The sequence below is a fragment of the Mustelus asterias genome, chromosome 11 (assembly GCF_964213995.1).
Source record: "Mustelus asterias chromosome 11, sMusAst1.hap1.1, whole genome shotgun sequence".
Taxonomy (NCBI): Eukaryota; Metazoa; Chordata; class Chondrichthyes; order Carcharhiniformes; family Triakidae; genus Mustelus; species Mustelus asterias.
The window spans coordinates 72,203,730-72,229,218 of record NC_135811.1 but is presented as its reverse complement, the minus strand read 5'-3'; the positions used below and the strand labels follow the sequence as shown (position 1 = coordinate 72,229,218).

The window sequence follows — 25,489 nt, the reverse complement described above, 5'->3', positions numbered from 1 at the left end:
GCCAAGAGGTGTGTGTGTGTGTGACTGGGAGCAGTGAAAGGAGCTGGCAGTGGGTGCGAAAAGGTTTTGAGATGCACAACGATGACATCAGTGGTTAGAAAAACTGTGCATGCACCGACAGTCAGAGTGTAAGGCCATGTGACTGTCAGTGATGTCAATACACGCCTGTGAATCAGCATGTGTCTGCACTTAGGGATGTATTTGATTGGGTATATATAAATGTGTTAGTAAGTGTGCATGCAAACGTTTAAAATAAATAAATCATCTACCTGAATGCCACAGCTGGAAAACGCCTCATGAATTATTTTCTTTAATTAGCTGGAGAAGAGCCTGAAGATGTCTAACCACTCACTGGTGTATGGTAAGGGAGCTCGGAATTTTGACTCCACAGACTTCCAAAACCCAGGAATCAAACGAATTCTGAAGAAACTCAGTGACATTGAACGGGCAGCTCTTCCTGAAGAGGAAGTGAAAGAGGTCAGTGAAGCTCCTAGTTATTGTGTTATTATCGGAAATAGCTCATTGTTACATAACTATAATAGGGGCTGCAACACGTTGGGTTCATACATAAACCTGGCACAACTTGTTATGGAGCAAGAGACTAGCCTAATTTATGGATCAGACACCTGACTGCTGAGACCCAAATGAAGCAGATAGTTGTTGTGCAAGTGAAGTGTTTCGAGCTCTTTGATCCCTGTTGGTGTGATGAATGCAGAGTCAGACTCCATGCAGCTGTAAGGGGGATGAGCTGCTGGAGAACTGAACATGTCCAAAACGTAGTTTGTGAGCAGTCAGCTCGGAGCTCGCAGGGTTAAAGTTTTGATGATGAACCCGTGAAAATTAATGGATTGATATGGAAGTGCGTTCCTGCACAAAACACCATCAATAACTTTCTCCAGGTCTTAACGTGGACACAATTTTTATGGTACCGATTTGTAATGAGGACAAATAAATAAGATCTTAAGAAGAGGTTAAGGTAGTTTATATGTTTTCCTCTTTACTTAATATGTGCAGTTAGTATTGCAAATGCTTCTATTTAAATCAACATTTAAAATCAGGACTTTTAATTCAGATTATCCCCTTCAGATTTGATATATAGGCCTTCAGTCCAAAAGACATGCTGGTTAGGTGCATTGGCCTTGCTAAATTCTACCCAAACAGGTGGCAGAGTGTGGAGACTACGGGATTTTCACAGTAATTTCATTGCAGTGTTAATGTAAGCCTACTTGTGACACTAATAAATAAACCTCAAGAACCTGTCCATCTTTATTGATTCTGTTTCTTTCACCGGTTGTTCGAAGATCTCTCCCAGATCGACACAAGTGAAAAAGTGAAAAATCTTTTGCAGCCAGTGACATTAGATTGTGAGAGCCTCTTAGTTACCCCGTCTTCTCAGCCAGAAGGTTCAGCCGATAGAGGGAATTTTACGGAAAGTACATAAAATGGTGTGAGGCCCATCACTGAGAAGTTGACCCACACATGGACCCAATCAGCTATTTCATAAATCCAGTCCCAGGGACGGGAGACCACATCAGGCGATGAGGTATGGGAGAAATTCTGAGACAAGGGACGACCCCACGTTTCTGTGTGTGTGGCCTGCGGGAAGACTCCAGCTCCTCTGAGCCCACAAACAAAAATCATAAAAATTATTTGAATGTCGAGCATCTTCTAGCTATGAGTCTTGCCAGCTGGCTTGGTCAGCAGAGGAAGTCATTGTCCTGTTCAGGCCTCGAGTTAAAATGGCAGACCAGGCCTTGAAGACCTCTTCAGAGTCTCATCTGCCCATTTAGAAGGGTCTCGCTAGTTTGGGATGGTTTTCACTGCAGGATTCTCCAGCCACACATGGCCCAAGACCAGAAATTCCTGCCCAACCTCAGCAAACTTTGAAGCATTCCGCCGGATTTTCTTTTTCAATTTTTGCGGCGGGCGAGACGGGAGAATTTCGGCCTTAAAGTTGCAGTCAATAAAATTGAGATGAGAAAGGTGTGTGTGTATCGGCTACTTCTTCCATTTTAACTGCACAGCTTGCCTCCACTACCCTGGACTGGTTTCAAGGACTATACTTGTGCTAAATGAAGCTCTCGTACAGACTCTGGCAGACTCTCAGATCAGGAATATGACATGCATCGTGCAACCCTGTTGCTGAGTTCCATTACGTGTGATATCCACTCACCCAGTTGCTAGAGGTGAAACTAACTTCCAGATCCAGGAGGTTTCTCATTTCTGAAACCTCCACTTGTACTAAAAATTTTCTCTGTTTTCATGAACTGGAAAGAATATTAACTCTTCAGAACTCATACCTCTACAACTGATATTTAAACGTTCACTCCCTGGCACACAAGGCAGATTTGGGACTATACTCTTCCCAAACGGTGGCTCACGCCTCCAGAGGAATCGCAGGAATCGGAAATGGGTCGAGGGCTCTGAGGCGGTGGGAATTTTGCTCGGACAGTCCTGAGTCTAGCTCCACAGTCCTTCGAAAAACTTACACAGGTATTTATTTCCAGCGGAGATTCAATTGGTGTGAAATGTTCTCTGAGGAACCATCAGTGTCTACCAAGCAATTGTTCAAAAAGACATCACACTTTAGCTGCCTCCAACCCCACACTACCAGATATCAATCTGACAGCTCTCCCCCACCTCATGACCCCACAGCTCTCCTTCTCACCCCCCACAACTCTGAAAGCTCTCTCTTCCCACCCCCCAAATCCCATCTGTATCAATGTGGGTTCCATTCAGGGTTCACTGTGTGTCTCTGTGGAGTTCCACTCAGGATTCACTGTGTGTCTCTGTGTGAGTTCCATTCAGGATTCATTGTGTGTCTCTGTGTGAGTTCCATTCAGGATTCACTGTGTCTCTGTGTGAGCTCCATTCAGGATTCACTGTGTCTCTGTCTGAGTTCCACTCAGGATTCACTGTGTCTCTGTGTGTGAGCTCCATTCAGGATTCACTGTGTCTCTGTGTGAGTTCACTGTGTCTCTGTGTGTGAGCCCCATTGAGGATTCACTGTGTCTCTGTGTGAGTTCCATTCAGGACTCACTGTGTCTCTGTGTGAGTTCCAGTCAGGATTCACTGTGTCTCTGTGTGAGTCCCATTCAGGATTCACTGTGTCTCTGTGTGAGTCCCATTCAGGATTCACTGTGTCTCTGTGTGAGCTCCATTCAGGATTCACTGTGTGTCTGTGTGTGAGTTCCACTCAGGATTCACTGTGTCTCTATGTGTGAGTTCCACTCAGGATTCACTGTGTCTCTGTGTGTGAGCCCCATTCAGGATTCACTGTGTCTCTCTGTGTGTGAGCCCCATTCAGGATTCACTGTGTCTCTGTGTGAGTTCCATTCAGGATTCACTGTGTCTCTGTGTGTGAGCTCCATTCAGGATTCACTGTGTCTCTGTGTGTGAGTTCCATTCAGGATTCACTGTGTGTCTGTGTGATGCACTATCAATCGAGCCAAGACTAGTTGTGAGCAAGACAAATAGGCTTTTATTAGCAAGAACTTGGAGCCATCCCTGTCGGTGATCTGGTCTGAACTGAGGGCAAGGGGGAGGAGCCACCGCCTTTATACCCAGACCAGGGGGGAGGAGACTTGGGCGGAACCGACAGGGATGTACCACATATACAGGTACTGAGAAATACTAACTACTGTGGTTAACTACTACAGATAACATATAACACATTCACCCCCTGTTTAAAAAAGAGTCCATCGGGGGTGAGGCAGAGTGAACAATATTTACAATATTTACAGATTGAGTCTATCCGGAGTCTTGCTCTTCTGCTGCGATCTCCATAGTACCGGTTCCGACGTGGTTTCAGGTCGCGGTGTCGTTTCGAGCGCCGGAACGTAGCTGTCATCCGTGTTTTCATCCGCCCATCGGGTGCGTGGTGACGACTCCTGGGGCTCAGGCGAGCTGTACACAGGGGTGAGAGGAGTGAGTAGTGATTCTGACATGGTATGGACAAAGTCGGGGGTTGGGGATGAGGGGTTGGGGGCTACAGGGGTCCTTGAGTCACCTGCGGGCGCTAGGTCATGGATAGATACTGTGTCCTCCCGCCCGTCGGGGTACTGCACGTAGGCGTACTGGGGGTTGGCGTGGAGGAGTTGTACCCTCTCGACCAGGGGGTCAGACTTACGGGTCCTGGCATGCTTCCGAAGCAGGACAGGGCCCAGGTATGCCAGCCACGACGGTAGTGAAGTCCCCGAGGAAGACTTCCTGGGGAACATGAACATCCGTTCGTGGGGGGTGGCATTGGTTGCCATGCACAGGAGGGACCTAATGGAGTGTAGTGCCTCCGGTAGGACCTCTTGCCAGCGGGTGACTGGAAGGCCTTTAGACCGTAGCGCTAGTAAAACGGTCTTCCAGACAGTGGCGTTCTCTCTCTCTACCTATCCGTTACCCCGGGGGTTGTAACTGGTAGTCCTACTTGAGGCTATGCCTTTGGAGAGCAGGTACTGTCGCAGTTTCTCCCTCATGAAGGAGGGTCCCCGGTCGCTATGGATATAGCTGGGGTAACCAAACAGAGTGAAGAGGCCGCGCAGGGCCCTAATAACTGTGGCCGAGGACATATCTGGGCAGGGAATTGCAAAGGGGAAACGTGAGTACTCGTCAATGACATTGAGGAAGTATATGTTGCGATCAGATGAGGGGAGGGGACCTTTGAAGTTGATGCTGAGGCGTTCAAAGGGGCGGGTGGCTTTTATGAGATGTGCCCTGTCTGGCCGGTAGAAGTGCGGCTTGCATTCCGCGCAGACCTGGCAGTTCCGAGTTATAGACCTGACATCCTCAACTGAGTAGGGCAGGTTTCGGGCTCTAATAAAGTGGGAAAACCTGGTGACCCCCGGGTGGCAGAGGTCGTTGTGGAGAGCCCGTAACCGGTCCACCTGTGCACTGGCGCATGTTCCACGGGACAGGGCGTCAGGTGGCTCATTGAGCTTCCCGGCCCGATACAAGATATCGTAATTGTAGGTGGAGAGTTCAATCCTCCACCGTAATATCTTGTCGTTCTTGATCTTGCCCCGCTGCATGTTGTTGAACATGAAGACAACGGATCGTTGGTCCGTGAGTCGGCTGAACCGTTTACCAGCTAAATAGTGGCGCCAGTGCCCTATAGCTTCCACTATGGCTTGGGCCGCTTTTTCGACAGAGGAGTGTCGAGTTTCGGGGCCTTGGAGGGTTCGTGAAAAGAAGGCCACAGGTCTGCCCGCCTGGTTAAGGGTGGCGGCTAGGGCGAAATCAGACGCATCGCTCTCCACTTGGAACGGGATGGATTTGTCTACAGCGTGCATCGTGGCCTTCGCGATGTCAGCTTTGATGTGGTCGAAGGCCAGGCGGGCCTCCACCGTCAAGGGAAAAAGGGTGGATTTTATGAGCGGACGGGCTTTATCCGCATAGTTGGGGACCCACTGTGCGTAGTACGAGAAGAAACCCAGGCATCTTCTCAGTGCTTTGAGGCGAGTGGGGAGGGGAAGTTCCAGGAGGGGACGCATACGGTCGGGATCGGGGCCGAGGACCCTATTCTCCACTACATACCCGAGGATGGCGAGGCGGTGTGTACTGAACACGCACTTCTCTTTATTGTAGGTCAGGTTAAGGAGACTAGCCGTATGCAGGAATCTGTGGAGGTTGGCATCATGGTCCTGCTGGTCATGGCCGCAGATGGTGCCGTTATCCAGGTACGGGAAGGTAGCCCGCAGCCCGTTCTGGTCTACCATTTGGTCCATTTCGCGCTGGAAGACCGAGACCCTGTTGGTGACGCCAAAGGGGACCCTGAGGAAGTGGTAAAGGCGACCATCTGCCTCGAACGCCGTATATTGGCGGTCCTCCGGGTGGATAGGGAGCTGGTGGTACGCTGACTTCAAGTCAATGGTGGAGAATACCCGATATTGTCCAATCTGATTGACCATGTCAGATATGCGGGGAAGGGGGTACGCATCCAGCTGCGTATATCGGTTAATGGTCTGACTGTAGTCAATGACCATCCTGTGTTTCTCCCCGGACTTAACGACTATCACTTGTGCTCGCCAGGGACTGGTACTAGCTTCGATGATCCCTTCTCTGAGGAGCCGCTGGACTTTGGACCTGATAAAGGCCCTGTCTCCAGCACTATACCGCCTGCTCTTGGTGGCGATGGGCTTGCAGTCGGGAGTGAGATTCACAAACAAGGAGGGAGGGGCGATCTTAAGAGTCGAGAGACTGCAGGTGGTGCGCGGTGGGCAATTTAGACACTGCTGATTGCAGACGGAGAGCGGGGGAAAAGGCCCATTATACTGTATAGTGACACTCTTCAGATGGGTCATGAAGTCGAGCCCCAGGAGTACGGAAGTGCAGAGGTGCGACAGCACGAGGAGCCTGAAGTTATCGTATACCATGCCCCACACCTTCAGGGTCACCACGCAGAAGCCGAGGACATTTACAGAGTGGGATTGCGACGCCATGGAGATCGTCTGCTGGACGGGCCGCACGGAAAAGGCGTATCGGCGCACCGTATTGGGGTGAATGAAGCTCTCCGTACTCCCACTGTCAAACAAACAATGCTCCCTGTGCCCGTTTACCTCAATGTCCATCATGGAGTCGGCAAGACGATGAGGCTTCGTCTGGTCCAGGGTCACCGATGCCACTGTTGAATCCTGCAGATAGCCGTAGGGGGCTGATGAGATAGGAGATGGCGGCCCCTGCTGGTCACTCGCGGCCGTTGTCGGCCAAGATGGCGGCCCCCGCGGGTCGCCGACGGCCGATGACGTCATTCAAGATGGCAGCCCCAGCGGGTCGCACGTGGCTGGGGTCATCCAAGATGGCGGCCCCCACGGGTCGCACGTGGCCGGGAGCGTCCAAGATGGTGACCCCCGCGGGTTGCACGCGGCCGGGGGCGTCCAAGATGGCGGCCCCCGCGGGTCACACACGCGCTCGTGGATTTGGGAGCAGACTTACGGCAGGCCTTGGCATAGTGCCCCTTCTTCTCACACGCAGAGCAGAACGACTCCCTCGCTGGTCAGCGTTGTCGGGGGTTCTTACCCAGGCCGCAGAAGTAGCATTTCGGGCCTCCAGAGGTTGCAGCAGTGGTCAGGTCACCGGAGAGGCGTGGGGCGGCGTAGGACTGTGGTCCTCCCGGTAGCAACGGCCGCGGTGTCCAGGATGCGCCCACGTGGTCAGGTGAGTAGGCTTCGAAGTATTGGGAGGTCACTTCTCGGGATTCAGCCAGTTGCTCTGTTTTCTTTAAGTCCAGCGCACCCTGTTCCAGCAGCCGTTGTCGGATGTAAGTAGTCCCGATGCCCGTGACAAAGGCATCCCTGATTAAATCATCTGTATATTGGGTGGCAGCCACAGACGTACAGTTACAGTCCCAGGCAAGCAGTCGCAACGCGTGCAGGAACTGGTCGACTGATTCACCTGGCTGCCATCTGCGCGTAGCGAGGAGGTGTCTCGCGTAGACTTCGTTAGGCTGTTTATTATACAGGCCTTTTAACAGTTCGATAGCGGTCGTATAATTTTCCGCGTCTCGGATCGTAGCGTATACTACGTCACTTACCCAGCCGCAGAGCACCCGTAGTTTGTCAGCATCTGTACTGATGGCAGTGGAGGCTTCGATGTAATCCTCGAAGCATTGCAGCCAGTGGTCAAACATGTTAGAGGCTCCAGCAGCTTGTGGGTCCAGATTCAGCCTTTCGGGTTTCAGTAACTGTTCCATTTGATAAAAAAAAACTTGCTAATAAAAGTGATGCACGATCAATCGAGCCAAGACTAGTTGTGAGCAAGACAAATAGGCTTTTATTAGCAAGAACTTGGAGCCATCCCTGTCGGTGATCGGGTCTGAACTGAGGGCAAGGGAGAGGAGCCACCGCCTTTATACCCAGACCAGGGGGAGGAGACTTGGGCGGAACCGACAGGGATGTACCACATATACAGGTACTGAGAAATACTAACTACGGTGTTTAACCACTACAGATAACATATAACAGTGGTTTACCACAGTGTGTGAGTTCCATTCAGGATTCACTGTGTCTGTGTGTGAGTTCCATTCAGGATTCACTGTGTGTCTGTGTGTGAGTTCCATTCAGGATTCACTGTGTGTCTCTGTGTGAGTTCCATTCAAGATTCACTGTGTGTCAGTGTGTGTGAGCCCCATTCAGGATTCACTGTGTGTCTGTGTGAGTTCCATTCAGGATTCACTGTGTGTCTGTGTGAGTTCCATTCAGGATTCACTGTGTGTCTGTGTGAGCTCCATTCAGGATTCACTGTGTCTCTGGGTGAGTTCCATTCAGGATTCACTGTGTGTCTGTGTGAGTTCCATTCAGGATTCACTGTGTATCTGGGTGAGTTCCATTCAGGATTCACTGTGTCTCTGGGTGAGTTCCATTCAGGATTCACTGTGTCTCTGTGTGAGTTCCATTCAGGATTCACTGTGTCTCTGGGTGAGTTCCATTCAGGATTCACTGTGTGTCTCTGTGTGAGTTCCATTCAGGATTCATTGTGTCTCTGTGTGAGTTCCATTCAGGATTCACTGTGTGTCTCTGTGTGAGTTCCATTCAGGATTCGCTGTGACTCTGTGTGAGTTCCATTCAGGATTCACTGTGTGTCTCTGTGTGGGTTCCATTCAGGATTCACTGTGTCTCTGTGTGAGTTCCATTCAGGATTCACTGTGTGTCTCTGTGTGAGTTCCATTCAGGATTCACTGTGTCTCTGTGTGAGTTCCATTCAGGATTCACTGTGTCTCTGGGTGAGTTCCATTCAGGATTCACTGTGTCTCTGGGTGAGTTCCATTCAGGATTCACTGTGTGTCTCTGTGTGAGTTCCATTCAGGATTCACTGTGTCTCTGGGTGAGTTCCATTCAGGATTCACTGTGTCTCTGGGTGAGTTCCATTCAGGATTCACTGTGTCTCTGGGTGAGTTCCATTCAGGATTCACTGTGTGTCTCTGTGTGAGTTCCATTCAGGATTCACTGTGTCTCTGTGTGAGCCCCATTCAGGATTCACTGTGTGTCTGTGTGTGAGCTCCATTCAGGATTCACTGTGTCTCTGTGTGAGTTCCATTCAGGATTCACTGTGTGTCTCTGTGTGAGTTCCATTCAGGATTCACTGTGTCTCTGTGTGAGCCCCATTCAGGATTCACTGTGTGTCTGTGTGTGAGTTCCATTCAGGATTCACTGTGTGTCTGTGTGTGAGCTCCATTCAGGATTCACTGTGTCTCTGTGTGAGTTCCATTCAGGATTCACTGTGTGTCTGTGTGTGAGTTCCATTCAGGATTCACTGTGTCTCTGTGTGAGCCCCATTCAGGATTCACTGTGTGTCTGTGTGTGAGTTCCATTCAGGATTCACTGTGTCTCTGTGTGAGTTCCATTCAGGATTCACTGTGTGTCTCTGTGTGAGCCCCATTCAGGATTCACTGTGTGTCTGTGTGTGAGTTCCATTCAGGATTCACTGTGTCTCTGGGTGAGTTCCATTCAGGATTCACTGTGTCTCTGTGTGAGCCCCATTCAGGATTCACTGTGTGTCTCTGTGTGAGTTCCATTCAGGATTCACTGTGTGTCTCTGTGTGAGCCCCATTCAGGATTCACTGTGTCTCTGTGTGAGCCCCATTCAGGATTCACTGTGTGTCTGTGTGTGAGTTCCATTCAGGATTCACTGTGTCTCTGGGTGAGTTCCATTCAGGATTCACTGTGTCTCTGGGTGAGTTCCATTCAGGATTCACTGTGTCTCTGGGTGAGTTCCATTCAGGATTCACTGTGTCTCTGGGTGAGTTCCATTCAGGATTCACTGTGTCTCTGGGTGAGTTCCATTCAGGATTCACTGTGTCTCTGGGTGAGTTCCATTCAGGATTCACTGTGTCTCTGTGTGAGTTCCATTCAGGATTCACTGTGTGTCTCTGTGTGAGTTCCATTCAGGATTCACTGTGTGTCTCTGTGTGAGCCCCATTCAGGATTCACTGTGTCTCTGTGTGTGAGTTCCATTCAGGATTCACTGTGTCTCTGGGTGAGTTCCATTCAGGATTCACTGTGTATCTGGGTGAGTTCCATTCAGGATTCACTGTGTCTCTGGGTGAGTTCCATTCAGGATTTACTGTGTGTCTCTGTGTGAGTTCCATTCAGGATTCACTGTGTCTCTGTGTGTGAGCCCCACTCAGGATTCACTGTGTCTCTGTGTGTGAGCTCCATTCAGGATTCGCTGTGTCTCTCTGTGTGTGAGCTCCATTCAGGATTCGCTGTAGTGTTTTCGATTCAGTGCTCTGAGCAGCTCTTCTACTCTGCCCACACTGCAGAGTCATGTCATGTTTCCATTCTGTGAACCTCCAAGTTGCCATATGATCATGTCATCATGCGATCATGCTATCTGCAACTTTCCTATGTAATTTGGGACACCCAGTGATATTGAGATGTTAGTGTGTGTGCTATTGATACTCTTCTCTGAGCACAAACTGTTGGTGGGACTGAATCATCTAGACTCATGTAGTATATTACTGGGAACTTTCCAATGGAGTTGCAGTTGAAAAGGGTCTTTTATGCTCTATCATTCCTGGGGCCTGGAATCGTAGTGCATGTCCCTCTGGACCAAGGTGGATGAATCCCAGTGTGATGCTGTCCCAAAGACCTAACACGTTGCCTTATGTTCTGGTCGACTATGTAAAGCTTGAAGCTGCCCTGTGGGCAATGGAGTGTGGATGGTCTGGCATTAACTACAAGCTCTATCTGGATATTGGGCTCCGGTGCTGCATATGGGTTTAGTTCCTGTAGCATTCGGCTGGGCAATACATGACTACACTTTGCTCCAGTGTCGGTCTTTACCTTCAGTTTTGCGTTGCTGCATTTCATGTTCGGGATGGTGAAAATCTCAGCCTTTCCTGTGATGATATCGACAATCACAGTGTTGTTGGAGACTCAGTGGTTTCAGTGCTCTGGCTGAGCTTCAGTTCGTTCACCTAGCTGACGTTTCTTACCTTGGAGGACTGACTGGCTGCAATGTGACTGGTGGCAAAGGCAGGTTGCTGTGGTTTTGATCGGCAGCATTTTGCAAAATGATTCCACTAGCCACACTTATTGCAGCTTTGGCCTTAACACCACCTGCTGTTCTGTTCCGAGGGCGGTGGCTTCCACAGTTGGGACAGGGCATGCCCTACACCGCAAAAACTGCTGTTTCCCACCTAAACCCTTGCTGCTTTATTTCACATTGTTCATTTAACATGCAAATGCTGATGACTGTTTGTTGTGTTAAATCTTACAACAACAGCTTGCACACTCGATCACTCTGGAGGACAGAGGGTATTGGTCAAGATATCGAATGAACATTTTTTCACTAAGATTCTCAAGGTTGTGGTTTATGATTATCGGTTCATCAGATCTCCGGTTTACAGAATTAAACATGTCCCTGTTGATTCGTCACCGGAAAGCAAATATTTTCAAACTTTTCGGATGACTTAAGTGTTTTCTTTCCACTCAGTTTGAAAGACAAACTATTCAAACTTGATGACGGCCTCCGGGCATACTAGATTTAGTAAGTAGTAAACTTTTAGCTTTTTGGATTTATCCGATAGCCTGGAACCACAATATATGCGCCACTCCTTTTCAAAATTGGTCCAGCTGTCCACAATATTATCATCAACATGAGCAGATTGATGCGGTGAAGACTGTGTGCCATACTGCCATCTCCTGGCACCACATAGAAGTGCTCCAATGACTGGTGACAATAATTCACTCACTAGTCTGAGCAGCTATTATATGATTCTAATTTACCTGCAATCAGGGGAGTAATCCCGTGCATCAGTCACATCACCCTTTGAGTAGCCGTATCATCACGTGATCACTCGGTCTACAAGCTCCATTCAGGAATCATTGTCTGCATCTGTAATAACGAAGCATTTCAAAATGACTCCAACAAGAAGGGTTTATTAATCCATAATAACTATGTAATTTCGAAAGGGTTGACAGAAACTTCCCACAGGTTTGCTCTCTTTCCCAGGCTCCAGCTGAACACTTCCCAGTCCTAGTACATGCACCCTCACAGTGGATTGGCCCAGCTTCCTACATTTTTGTTCAATGGAGTCTGGTCCGATCATGTGGCCTGCAAATGATTGCCCTTTAAAGAGGCGATGTTTCCACAGGATTTGTGTGAAGTTTATTTATGATTCACTGTGTGTCTCTGTGTGAGTTCCACTCAGGATTCACTGTGTCTCTGTGTGAGTTCCACTCAGGATTCACTGTGTCTGTGTGTGAGTTCCAGTCAGGATTCACTGTGTCTCTGTGTGTGAGTTCCAGTCAGGATTCACTGTGTCTCTGTGTGAGTTCCACTCAGGATTCACTGTGTCTCTGTGTGAGTTCCACTCAGGATTCACTGTGTCTCTGTGTGAGTTCCACTCAGGATTCACTGTGTCTCTGTGTGAGCTCCATTCAGGATTCACTGTGTCTCTGTGTGTGAGTTCCATTCAGGATTCACTGTGTCTCTGTGTGAGTTCCATTCAGGATTCACTGTGTGTCTCTGTGTGAGCTCCATTCAGGATTCACTGTGTCTCTCTGTGTGTGAGCTCCACTCAGTATTCACTGTGTGTTTGTGTGTGAGTTCCAGTCAGGATTCACTGTGTCTCTGTGTGAGTTCCACTCAGGATTCACTGTGTCTCTGTGTGTGAGTTCCATTCAGGATTCACTGTGTCTCTGTGTGAGCTCCATTCAGGATTCACTGTGTCTCTCTGTGTGTGAGCTCCACTCAGTATTCACTGTGTGTTTGTGTGTGAGTTCCAGTCAGGATTCACTGTGTCTCTGTGTGAGTTCCACTCAGGATTCACTGTGTCTCTGTGTGTGAGTTCCATTCAGGATTCACTGTGTCTCTGTGTGAGTTCCATTCAGGATTCACTGTGTGTCTCTGTGTGAGCTCCATTCAGGATTCACTGTGTCTCTCTGTGTGTGAGCTCCACTCAGGATTCACTGTGTCTCTCTGTGCGTGAGCTCCACTCAGTATTCACTGTGTGTTTGTGTGTGAGTTCCAGTCAGGATTCACTGTGTCTCTGTGTGAGTTCCACTCAGGATTCACTGTGTCTCTGTGTGAGTTCCACTCAGGATTCACTGTGTGTCTCTGTGTGAGCTCCATTCAGGATTCACTGTGTCTCTCTGTGTGTGAGCTCCACTCAGTATTCACTGTGTGTTTGTGTGTGAGTTCCAGTCAGGATTCACTGTGTCTCTGTGTGAGTTCCACTCAGGATTCACTGTGTCTCTGTGTGAGTTCCACTCAGGATTCACTGTGTGTCTCTGTGTGAGCTCCATTCAGGATTCACTGTGTCTCTCTGTGTGTGAGCTCCACTCAGTATTCACTGTGTGTTTGTGTGTGAGTTCCAGTCAGGATTCACTGTGTCTCTGTGTGAGTTCCACTCAGGATTCACTGTGTCTCTGTGTGAGTTCCACTCAGGATTCACTGTGTCTCTGTGTGAGTTCCACTCAGGATTCACTGTGTGTCTCTGTGTGAGCTCCATTCAGGATTCACTGTGTCTCTCTGTGTGTGAGCTCCACTCAGTATTCACTGTATGTCTGTGTGTGAGTTCCATTCAGGATTCACTGTGTCTCTGTGTGAGCTCCATTCAGGATTCACTGTGTCTCTGTGTGAGTTCCATTCAGGATTCGCTGTGTGTCTGTGTGTGAGTTCCATTCAGGATTCACTGTGTCTCTGTGTGAGCTCCACTCAGGATTCACTATGTCTCTGTGTGAGCTCCATTCAGGATTCACTGTGTGTCTGTGTGTGAGTTCCATTTAGGTTTCACTGTGTGTCTATGTGTGAGTTCCATTCAGGATTCACTGTGTGTCTGTGTGTGAGTTCCATTCAGGATTCACTGTGTGTCTCTGTCTGAGTTCCATTCAGGGTTCACTGTGTATCTGTGTGAGCTCTTCATTTTGGAAGGGAAAACTAAAGAACAGAGTTTTATTTAAATGGAGAAAAACTGCAGAAAGATGCAACACAAAGGGGTTTGGGGGCACTTGTGCACGAAGCACAGAAAACTAGCACACAAGTACAGTGGATAGTCAGGAAGACGAATGGAATATTGGCCCTTATTTCAAGGGGGTTGGAATATACGAATAGGGAAGTCTTGCTGCAACTGTACCAAGTACTGGTGAGACCACATCTGGAGGACAGGGAGCAATTTTGGTCTCCTTATTTAAGGAAAACTATTGGGTGGAATTCTCCATCCGCGCTGGTCTAAAAGCCGGAAATTACCACCCAACCACAATGTCGTTTCAAATTCTCCACAAGCCGCCCACTAAAATCCCAGTGACAGGCTGGATGGGAGAATTCGGCAAACTGTCTTATTGGAGGGTTTTCAGAGAAGGTTCAATTGGATGATCCTCAGTATGGAGAGGGGCCATGTTTTTCAGGAAGAGAAGGTGTTACAGGCTAATAGGCTGGAGGAAATAGATGTTCGGAGGGAGGATGTATTGGCAGTTTTGAATAAACTGAAGGTCGATAAGTCCCCTGGGCCTGATGAAATGTATCCTAGGATTCTTTGGGAGGCGAGGGATGAGATTGCAGAGCCTTTGGCTTTGATCTTTGGGTCCTCGCTGTCCACGGGGATGGTGCCAGAGGACTGGAGAGTGGCAAATGTTGTTCCTCTGTTTAAGAAAGGGAATAGAAATGACCCTGGTAATTATAGACCGGTTAGTCTGACTTCGGTGGTTGGTAAATTGATGGAAAATGTCCTTAGGGATGGGATTTACGACCATTTAGAAAGATGCGGATTAATCCGGGATAGTCAGCACGGATTTGTGAAGGGCAAATCGTGCCTCACAAATTTGATAGAATTTTTTGAGGAGGTAACTAGGTGTGTTGATGAAGGTAGGGCGGTTGATGTCATATACATGGATTTTAGTAAGGCGTTTGATAAGGTCCCCCATGGTCGGCTTATGATGAAAGTAAGGAGGTGTGGGATAGAGGGAAAGTTGGCCGATTGGATAGGGAACTGGCTGTCTGATCGAAGACAGAGGGTGGTGGTGGATGGAAAATTTTCGGACTGGAGGCAGGTTGCTAGCGGAGTGCCGCAGGGATCGGTGCTTGGTCCTCTGCTCTTTGTGATTTTTATTAATGACTTAGAGGAGGGGGCTGAAGGGTGGATCAGTAAATTTGCTGATGACACCAAGATTGGTGGAGTAGTGGATGAGGTGGAGGGCTGTTGTAGGCTGCAAAGAGACATAGATAGGATGCAAAGCTGGGCTGAAAAATGGCAAATGGAGTTTAACCCTGATAAATGTGAGGTGATTCATTTTGGTAGGACTAATTTAAATGTGGATTACAGGGTCAAAGGTAGGGTTCTGAAGACTGTGGAGGAACAGAGAGATCTTGGGGTCCATATCCACAGATCTCTAAAGGTTGCCACTCAAGTGGATAGAGCTGTGAAGAAGGCATATAGTGTGTTAGCTTTTATTAACAGGGGGTTGGAGTTTAAGAGCCGTGGGGTTATGCTGCAACTGTACAGGACCTTGGTGAGACCGCATTTGGAATATTGCGTGCAGTTCTGGTCACCTCACTATAAGAAGGATGTGGAAGCGCTGGAAAGAGTGCAGAGGAGATTTACCAGGATGCTGCCTGGTTTGGAGTGTCGGTCTTATGAGGAAAGGTTGAGGGAGCTGGGGCTGTTCTCTCTGGAGCGGAGGAGATTGAGGGGAGACTTAATAGAGGTTTATAAAATGATGAAGGGGATAGATCGCGTGAACGTTCAAAGACTATTTCCTCGGGTGGATGGAGCTATTACGAGGGGGCATAACTATAGGGTTCATGGTGGGAGATATAGGAAGGATATCAGAGGTAGGTTCTTCACGCAGAGAGTGGTTGGGGTGTGGAATGGACTGCCTGCAGTGATAGTGGAGTCAGACACTTTAGGAACATTTAAGCGGTTATTGGATAGGCACATGGAGCACACCAGGATGGTAGGGAGTGGGATAGCTTGATCTTGGTTTCAGATGAAGGTCGGCACAACATCGTGGGCCGAAGGGCCTGTTCTGTGCTGTACTGTTCTATGTTCTATGTTCTATGGAGGAATTGTCTTATAACAGGTTAGGACTGTACTCATTGGAATTTAGAAGAATGAGAGGTGATCTCACTGAAGCATATAAGATTCTTAAGGGGCTTGATAGGGTAGATGCTAAGAGGATATTTCCCCTCATGGGAGAGTCTGGGACCAAGGCATAGTCTCAGAATAAAGGAGCATCAATTTAAGACTGAGATGAGGAGGAATTTCTTCTCTGAGGATTTGCAACTCCTTGCCACAGAGAGCTGTGGGGGCAGAGTCCTGGCCGTGATTCTCCCAAATTGGGACCAATCATTTATATTAATGATTTGGATGAGAATGTAGGAGGCATGGTTAGTAAGTTTTCAGTTGACACCAAGATTGGTGGCAAAGTGGACAGTGAAGAAGGTTACCTAGAATTGCAACGCGATCTTGATCAATTGGGCCAGTGGGCTGACGAATGGCAGAAGGAGTTTAATTTAGATAAATGCGAGGTGATGCATTTTGGTAGATCGAACCAGGGCAGGACTTATTCAGTTTATGGTAGGGTGTTGGGGAGAGTTATAGAAAAAGAGATCTAGGGGCACAGGTTCATCGCTCCTTGAAATTGGAGTCATAGGTGGACAGGGTGGTGAAGAAGGCATTTGGCATGCTTGGTTTCATTGCTCAGAACGTTGAATACAGGAGTTGGGAAGTCTTGTTAAAGTTGTACAAGACATTGATGAGGCCACACTTGAAATACTGTGTACAGTTCTGGCCACCCTATTATAGAAAGGATATTATTAAACTAGAAAGAGTGCAGAAAAGATTTACGAGGATGCTACCGGGACTTGATGGTTTGAGTTATAAGGAGAGGCTGGAAGACTGGGACTCTTTTCCCTGGAGCGTAGGAGGCTTAGGGGTGATCTTATAAAGGTCTATAAAATAATGAGGGGCATCGATCAGTTAGATAGTCAACATCTGATTCTAAAGATAAGGGAGTCTAAAACTAGTGGGCATAGTTTAAGGTCATGATGTGAAGATGCCGGCGTTGGACTGGGATGGGCACAGTAAGAAGTCTCAGTCACCTGATGAAGGAGCAGCGCTCCGAAAGCTCATGATTCCAAATAAACCTGATGTTATGAAACTTCTTACTAGGTTTAAGGTGAGAGGGGAGAGATACAAAAGTGTCCAGAGGGGCAATCTTTTCACACACAGGGTGGTGAGTGTTTGGAACAAGCTACCAGAGGTAGGAGTAGAGGCAGGTACAATTTTGTCTTTTAAAAAGCATTTAGACAGTTACATGGGTAAGATGGGTATAGAGGGATATGGGCCAAACGTGAGCAATTGGAACTAGCTTAGTGGTCAAAAAAAGGGCAGCATGAACACGTTGGGCCAAAGGGCCTGTTTCCATGCTGTAAACCTCTATGAATCTAAATGCCCATGCCAACAGGAAACTTTTAAAACGTTTTTATAGTTTATTTATTAGTCCCAAAAGAAGGCTTACATTACAGTGTAGTTACTGTGAAAATCCCCTAGTCGCTACACTCCAGCCAGCGCCTGTTCAGGTACACTGAGGGAGAATTTAGCATGGTCAATGTGCACCCAACCAGCACATCTTTCTGACCGTGGGAGGAAACCGGAGCACCCGGAGGAAACCCACACAGACACAGGGAGAACGTGCGGACGCCGCACACACAGTGACCCAAGCCGGGAATCGAACCCAGGTCCCTGGCGCTGTGAGGCAGCAGTGCTAATCACTGTGCTACTGTGCCACTTGGAGGATTGGAGGGTTTCTTGAAGAGTTTCCCACTGGTGTTAGCAGCGTCTATCAGGTGGGATTCTCCCAAAGTATTTATGCTAATTTATTCATAGCGGACAAACCGCCAGCCAGCCCAGATGTTCCAAGTCCGGGTCGCCATCTTTAAATGGTGCACTGCCCCTGACACCTTGGCCTGGCATCTTGCGCCCCAAGAATGCTCGAGGAGGTAGATCCAGTGGCCATTTGCCCCTCTGCTGCTGCCAGGCTGCAGAGGAAGAGTCCCTCAAGGAACATGGGGATTGGGTGGGCTTGGGCTGGAGACAAGTGATTGACCTTGCCACTCTCTGCTGGGTTGGGGGTGTCTTGGCTGGACTGCTCCTTCTAGCCCTGGCATATGTGAAGATCACCCCTGACATGGTGATTTGAGGCAGCCCTGTGATTAATATCTCCATTCCTGCCTGCCAGCTGTGCAAATTCTGAAGTACCAGGTAACTTTGATCTCCATGCCCCCCCTGGATCAACTGGCAAGATCAATCATTGCAGCACTCCATTCTGCAGCGGAGGTTTCCATTCTCCCTGTCAGATGCTGCAGGTGTGAGCAGACCCATTTGCAGTCCGCTGATTGAGGAGATGTCAGTTTCACCTGGGGTGGGGGGGGGGGAGTGTTGGGGGTCCTGCCTCCCAGCTGTGCATTCAGCCCCAATGTATGCACACAGCTCTGATTTAAAGTTGCTGTGGTTCCCTAACAAGCAGAAATCATTGAAACTCTCTCCATTGCACTTGAAGCCAACATTCAAACTCAACATTCAGTGCCTCGTAAAAATGTAGCTGTCAGATCAAGGGGTTTCTATCACCCTCTAACCACACATGTTTATTTTGATTTCCCTTTATAGTTGACTGCTCCTCAAGTACCCCATTGATCCTGACCCAATGTAGACAGAGTCAGACCTAATTGATAGTCTGTGGTTTCACTTCCTCTTTTGCAAACCACTTCAAAGTTTGCTAATTGTATTTAAATGTGTGTATTTGAATATTAATAGGCTTCTCTGGCTGAGAACCTATCCAGCGCCAGCAGCGCTGCCTGGGAGAGTCACAGCGGGTTTGGCAACAGGCACAAAACCCGCTTTCCCGCTGCTCCCCAATTCTCCCAGCCAGCTAGCCCTGATCCCCACAAATGGACATGAGAAATGTCAGGTCAGCCATGATCCTGTTGAATGGTGGAGCAGGCTCAAAAGGGCCAAATGGCCTCCTCCTGTTCCTATTTCTTATGCTCTCATCGTTCTATTTAGCAGGCATTTTCTTTATTTGTGTGAACTCCATTCATTATTTACTGTCGCTATCTCTCTGTGCTACATTCATGCTTTAATGTCAGCGTGACTGTGTGAGCTCCATTCAGGATTCACTTGTAGACACCCAATTCAATTCAACATGCGTACCATCTTGTCTATCCCCCCCCCCCCCACCCCCCCCCACCCCCGATCAACTCTACTCCACTGACTCCCTGTGCTGAACAATATCCTGGCCCTCACATCAGGAGGGTGATCGTCACAAGAAAGTTCCTGGAGAAAGATTACATCAACCACAATTTGATGCTACACAAGGACTTTGCTCGCCTCCCATCACGCTAATTGTGTAGCTAAGAACACTGTGCCAAGGAATAACAGCAGAAGCCATGTGGCAGCAGGAATGGAACCAACAGGCCACCAATACAAACTGTATCCTCATCACTGATCCCAGAGCAGCCACCTGGCATCAACCTGCCACACTAACACCTGGCACACCTCAACACTTTCCACACTGGCTGAAGTCTTTGTGCATTAAATCAATTTTCTGGTAGGCAGAGGTTGTTTTCATCAGCATAGGGGTGTCTGAAAGAAAATTTAATCAAGGTATATAAAGATAGAAACATAGAAACATAGCTGATAGGAGGAGGAGGCCATTCATTGGATCAGCAGGTTTGCTGATGATACAAAGATTGGAGGTGTAGTGGACAGTGAGGAAGGTTTTCAAAGCTTGCAGAGGGATTTGGACCAACTAGAAAAATGGGCTAAAAAATGGCAAATGGAATTTAACGCAGACAAGTGTGAGATATTGCACATTGGAAGGACAAACCAAAGTAGAACGTACAGGGTAAGTGGTAGGACTCTGAAGAGTGCAGTTGAACAGAGGGATCTGGGAATACAGGTACAGAATTCCCTAAAAGTGACGTCACAGGTGGATAGGGTCGTAAAGAGTGCCTTTGGTACATTGGCCTTTATAAATCGGAGTATCAAGTATAAAAGTTGGAGTGTTATGGTAAGGTTATATAAGGCATTGGTGAGGCCGAATTTGGAGTATTGTGTACAGTTTTGGTCACCTAGTTACAGGAAGGATGTAAATAAGGTTGAAAGAGTGCAGAGAAGGTTCACAAGGATGTTGCCGGGACTTGAGAAGCTGAGTTACAGAGAGAGATTGAATAGGTTGGGACTTTATTCCCTGGAGCGTAGAAGATTGAGGGGAGATTTGATAGAGGTGTATAAGATTTTGATGGGTATAGATAGAGTGAATGCAAGCAGGCTTTTTCCGCTGAGGCTAGGAGAGAAAAAAACCAGAGGGCATGGGTTAAGGGTGAAAGGAGAAAAGTTTAAAGGGAATATTAGGGGGGGGCTTCTTCACGCAGAGAGTGGTGGGAGTGTGGAATGCGCTGCCGGATAAAGTGGTAAATGCGGGGTCACTTTTAACATTTAAGAAAAACTTGGACAGGTTCATGGATGAGAGGGGTGTGGAGGGATATGGTCCAAGTGCAGGTCAGTGGGACTAGGCAAAAAATGGTTCGGCACAGACAAGAAGGGCCAAAAGGCCTGTTTCTGAGCTGTAATTTTCTATGGTTCTATGGTTCTATTCGGCCTTTTGAGCCTGCTCCACCATTCATCACAATCATGGCTGATTGTCCAACTCAATAGCCTAATCCTGCTTTCTCCCCATAACCTTTGATCCCATTCGCCCCAAGTGTTATATCTAGCCGCCTCTTGAATAAACTCAATGTTTTGGCATCAACTACTTTCTATGGTAATGAATTCCACAGGCTCACCACTCTTTGGGTGAAGAAATGTCCCCTCATCTCCATCTTAAATGGTCTACCCTGAATCGTCAGACTGTGATCCCTGGTTCTGGACCTTCCCACCATCGGGAACATCCTCCCTGCATCTAGCCTGTCTCGTCCTGTTAGAATTTTTAAAGTCTCCATGAGATTCCCTCTCATTCGTCTGAACTCCAATGAAAACAATCCTAACCTAGTCAATCTCTCCTCATACATCAGTCCCGCCATCCCTGGAATCAACCTGGTAAACCTTCACTGCATCCCCTTGCGAGCAAGAACATCCTTCCTCAGAAAAGGGGAGCAGAACTGCACATAATATTCTAGGTGTGGCTTCATCAAGGCCCTGTATAATTGCAACAACACATCCCTGCTCCTGTACTCGAAATCTCTCGCAATGAAGGCCAAACAAATGATGGTCTTGATTAGAATGGAGAGGAATGATCTGATTCTCTCAGCAGAGGAGTTAATAACCAGGGAGCATAGCTTTAAAGTCAAAGAATTTTTTAGTAAACTACAGGACATTGTTTTCACCCAGAGGGTTGTGGGCCCCACTGCCTGAAAGGACAATAGAGGCAGGAATCTTTATCGCATTTAAAAAATGCTTGGATATGCAGCTTTTCAAAGCCTTGGTTAGGCATATTGTGCACAATTCCAGGCAACGCACCTTACGTGGAATAAATAGGCCTTAGAAAGAATGCAACACAGATAAAACAAAATGTCACCAGTGAACCAAGAGTCATGAGGAGAGATGTCAAGAGCTAGGTTTGTATTTCCTTGAATACAGAAGATTAAGGAGATGATTGGATTCAGGTTTTTAGGATGCTGTGGACAGAGAGAAAAAATCCCCTGGTAGAGGATTCTAATCAAGGAAACATAACATCAGAATCAAAGCCAGGTCGTTCCGTCAAAAGTTAGAAAGTACTTCTTCAAAAAATAGTGGCAGTGTGGAACAGTCTCCCAGAGGCTAGTTCAATTAGTAAATTTTAATCTGAGATCACTCGTAGAAAGGAATCCAAGACAGCTGCATTGAATTCAGATTCGGATCAGCCATGATCGCACTGGATAAAAAGGCCCAAGGGCTGAATGGCTGACTTCTTTTCACTTGTCCTTAATTAGTGGTTGTGTCACGTAGCATTCGATATGAATGGCTATGCTGTATAATGTTTTATTGTGAAAATCTTATTGAGCTATACAGTTTTTGATTTAAATTACTGATTTGTTTGCGTACTGTTTGGTGTGATGGACAGCAGATTTGGCACAGTGGTCAGCAGCACTGCCTCACAGCGCCAGGGACCTGGGTTCAATTCCGGCCTTAGGTGACTATCTGTGTGGAGTTTGCACGTTCTCTCCATGTCTGCGTGGGTTTCCTCCGGGTGCTCACGGTCTAAAGATGTGCAGGTTAGGTGGTTGGCCATGATCAATGCGCAGGATTGTGGGGATAGGGTGGGGGGTAGATCTAAGTATTCTTTTAGAGGGGCAGTACAGATTTGATGAACTGAATGTCCTCCTTCTGCACTATTGGGATTCTATGAACATAATACTCTAAGTGAATTACTGATTGCGTAGTCTACTCTTTATTTTGAAGTTCTAATTTGTAATGTGCAAATAACTAGTTGTGCTGTTTATTAGTTGACAAGAATTATTGATGTTGTTGTCTGGTATTTGGTCTGAATTAAGTGTGAAAATTGCTCATTTTGCCTTATTGTAATTCGCATCAAAAACGAGTTTTCTGTTCTGGTATTTGATGTTAATTACTGATTGTGTCATATAGCATTTGATGGACTGTTCATAACCTTGGTATCATAGTCGTCCCTGAGTTGAACTTCCAACCTCATTCGTGCCACAGCAAAGACTATCGTAAGAACATGACCATCTCCATTCTGCTTTTATGCATGCCTTCATTACTTCGAGAATCCATTTTTGCAACACCCTCCGTAAATTTGCAGTCATCCAAACCTGTACAGCCCAAGTCCTTCCTCATGCCAAGTTCTCTTCACCTATCATCCCAATGCTCACTGACATGGGCTCCCAACAAAAACATAATTTAATTTTAAAATACTTTTACTTTTCTCAAGTCTCATCGTATTCTGGCCCCTCACTATCTCTGTAATCTCCCACAGCGTGACAACTTCTGCCCTGAAAACCTACCTCTTTGACCAAGATTTTGATCATCTGACCTAGCATCTGCTAATATAGTTTGGTATCCAATTTTGCTTTATCATGTTCCTGTGAAGCATACAAACGTATGAACATATGAGTTAGGAGCAAAAGTAGGCCTCACGACCCTTTGAGCCTGCTCTGCCATTCAATAAGATCATGGCTGATCTGATTGTAGCCTCAACTCAATATTCCCACCCTCCTCCCCCACCCCCCTCCCACCCCAATTCCTTGAATCCCTGCGTAACCAAAAACCTATTGATCTCAGCCTTGAAGATACTCATTGACTGAACATCCACAACCTGGGGGTAGAGAATTCCAAAGGTTCACAACTTTCTGAGTGAAGGGATTTTTCCTTATCTCAGTGATAAATAGCCGACTCTTTATTTTGAGACCATGCCCCCTCTATTTTCAGATGCTCCAACCAGGGAAACAGCCTCACAGCATCTAAACCTTGAAAAACTTCATACTTCATTCTAGATCTCATTGAAATATATCAATGAAATTCTAGAGAATATTGTCCAGTTCCATTCAAACCCTCCCCACGCGACAGCCCTCTTACCCCAGGAATTGATCCAGTGAGCCTTCAGTGCAGCATCTTGAAGGGAAGTACATCCTTCCTTAGGAAAAGAGACCAAAACCGGTAACAGCATTCCAGGTGTGGTCCCACTAAAGCACTTATAACTGCAGCAAGATTTTCTTTCTCCAACATCCTTGCAATTAAAGCCAAAGTACCATTCACCGTCATTGCTTACTGTACATGCATCGTTTGAAACTGGAAAGAGAAGAGCATAGATTCTCAGAATGTTACCAATGATTCCAGAGACGGCATAAAGTTGGCTTGTATTCTGGAATGCAGACAGTTAAGTGTCGAGTTGATTAAGGCTCTTAATTTTGAAAGGTTTTAATAGGGAGTTAGAAACAACTTTTACTGGTGTGTATGTCCAGGAATAAAATCAGCATTAAAAGTCATCATGCAAAGGCTGGTGGAAGTGCCCTCATCTCCCAACAGCAAGCATAGATGTTAACTCAATTAATAAATAATTTAGTTCAATGAGGAGGTAAAAGAATATGGAGCCAAGGCTAGCAGTTGGAGTTGGAATACTGATCATCAAGGTCTTATAGAATGGCAGAAAATGCTCATGAGATTGAATGGCCTGCTCCTGTTCCAATGGGGAAGATGTTCTGGCTGTTTACGTGTTATGGTTCAGGTTAGAAACTCCAAAGTGTTCAGTGGAGCCCACCTGGGATCATAAGTTTTGCATCTTGAATTTGGCTAGGATAAGCATGAGATGTTTCACTTCAGGTATGATTCAAGTGGCCCACTAGGGAGCTTTTATCAAAATTTATTTAAGAATATAGTTAACAAGTATAGTAAGAAAATTAGCAAGAATTTTTATCAATTACAAACAAGAAACAAACAATCATGATAATGTATAACCCTTAAGGAATATATATAAGCTGTCCCAATCAAACCAGCCTTCATGAACAACCCTTTAAACACGTTCATCGTAGCATAGACTAAGGTGATATTGGGATTGAGGTTGTTAGTTGAATTCTGCAGTCAAATGCTCTTGAGATTCAGAACAGTTTGAAGACAAGACAGCTTCCCAAAACACCAGAGATTCTGGTCCAGCCCCCAACAGCAGCAGATTTTCACCCTTCAGAAAAGCAAGATCTTGCTTTCAGCTAACCAACAGAATTTCCAAAGAAAAAAAGAACAGGGAGAGAGAGAGACTTCTCTTTCAGCTTGATGTTGCTAACACTCCAACTCCCAAAACTGAAAATGAACTCCTGCCACCTAACCTGCCCACAGTTTTTTTCCTCCTCCCAACAATGACATCACCTAAGGCAGTGAGCATACATTTTTTAAAAACTCTTAAAGGTACATAAACATCGCACATGCCAGCAGAATCTTCCTGTCCCGCCAATGGCACATCCCTGCCACGGGTTTCACGGCGACGAGGGGTGCATTCAACAGGGGTGGCACGGTAGCACAATGGTTAGCACTGCTGCTTCACAGCTCCAGGATCCCGGGTTCGATTCCCGGCTCGGGTCACTGTCTGTGTGGAGTTTGCACATTCTCCTCGTGTCTGCGTGGGTTTCCTCCGGGTGCTCCGGTTTCCTCCCACAGTCCAAAGATGTGCGGGTTAGGTTGATTGGCCAGGTTAAAAATTGTCCCTTAGAGTCCTGGGATGCGTAGGTTAGAGGGATTAGCGGGTAAAATATGTGGGGGGAGGGCCTGGGTGGGATTGTGGTCGGTGCAGACTCGATGGGCCGAATGGCCTCCTTCTGCACTGTAGGGTTTCTATGTTTCTATGTTCTATGAAACCCCTTTGATAAATGTGGGACCAGAAGATCCTGCCCCTCCCCCCCCCCCCCCCCGCCGCCAATGGTGAGTCACTTTCGCAGCAGATTGGGGAAAATCACGCTCTATGGTTACTGAGCTGTCCAGCATTCAGTTGAATTATTTATTCAGGTATGTAAGGCAGGATGTTCTCCCCCCACCCCCACCACCACCTGTGGCACGTCTTCCGCCGGCAGAGGT

The 25,489-nt window shown here is 47.3% G+C and overlaps 1 protein-coding gene across 1 annotated transcript in view; it reads left to right on the top strand.

Annotated features, from left to right (window-relative positions):
* Window positions 1–25,489, top strand: part of ace (angiotensin I converting enzyme (peptidyl-dipeptidase A) 1) — a 200,629-nt gene that overhangs the window by 137,991 nt on the left and 37,149 nt on the right. Inside the window, exon 14 of the mRNA XM_078223747.1 lies at window positions 319–477. Within this exon, the coding sequence (XP_078079873.1) occupies window positions 319–477 (159 nt within the window). The remainder of the gene's footprint in view (window positions 1–318; window positions 478–25,489) is intronic.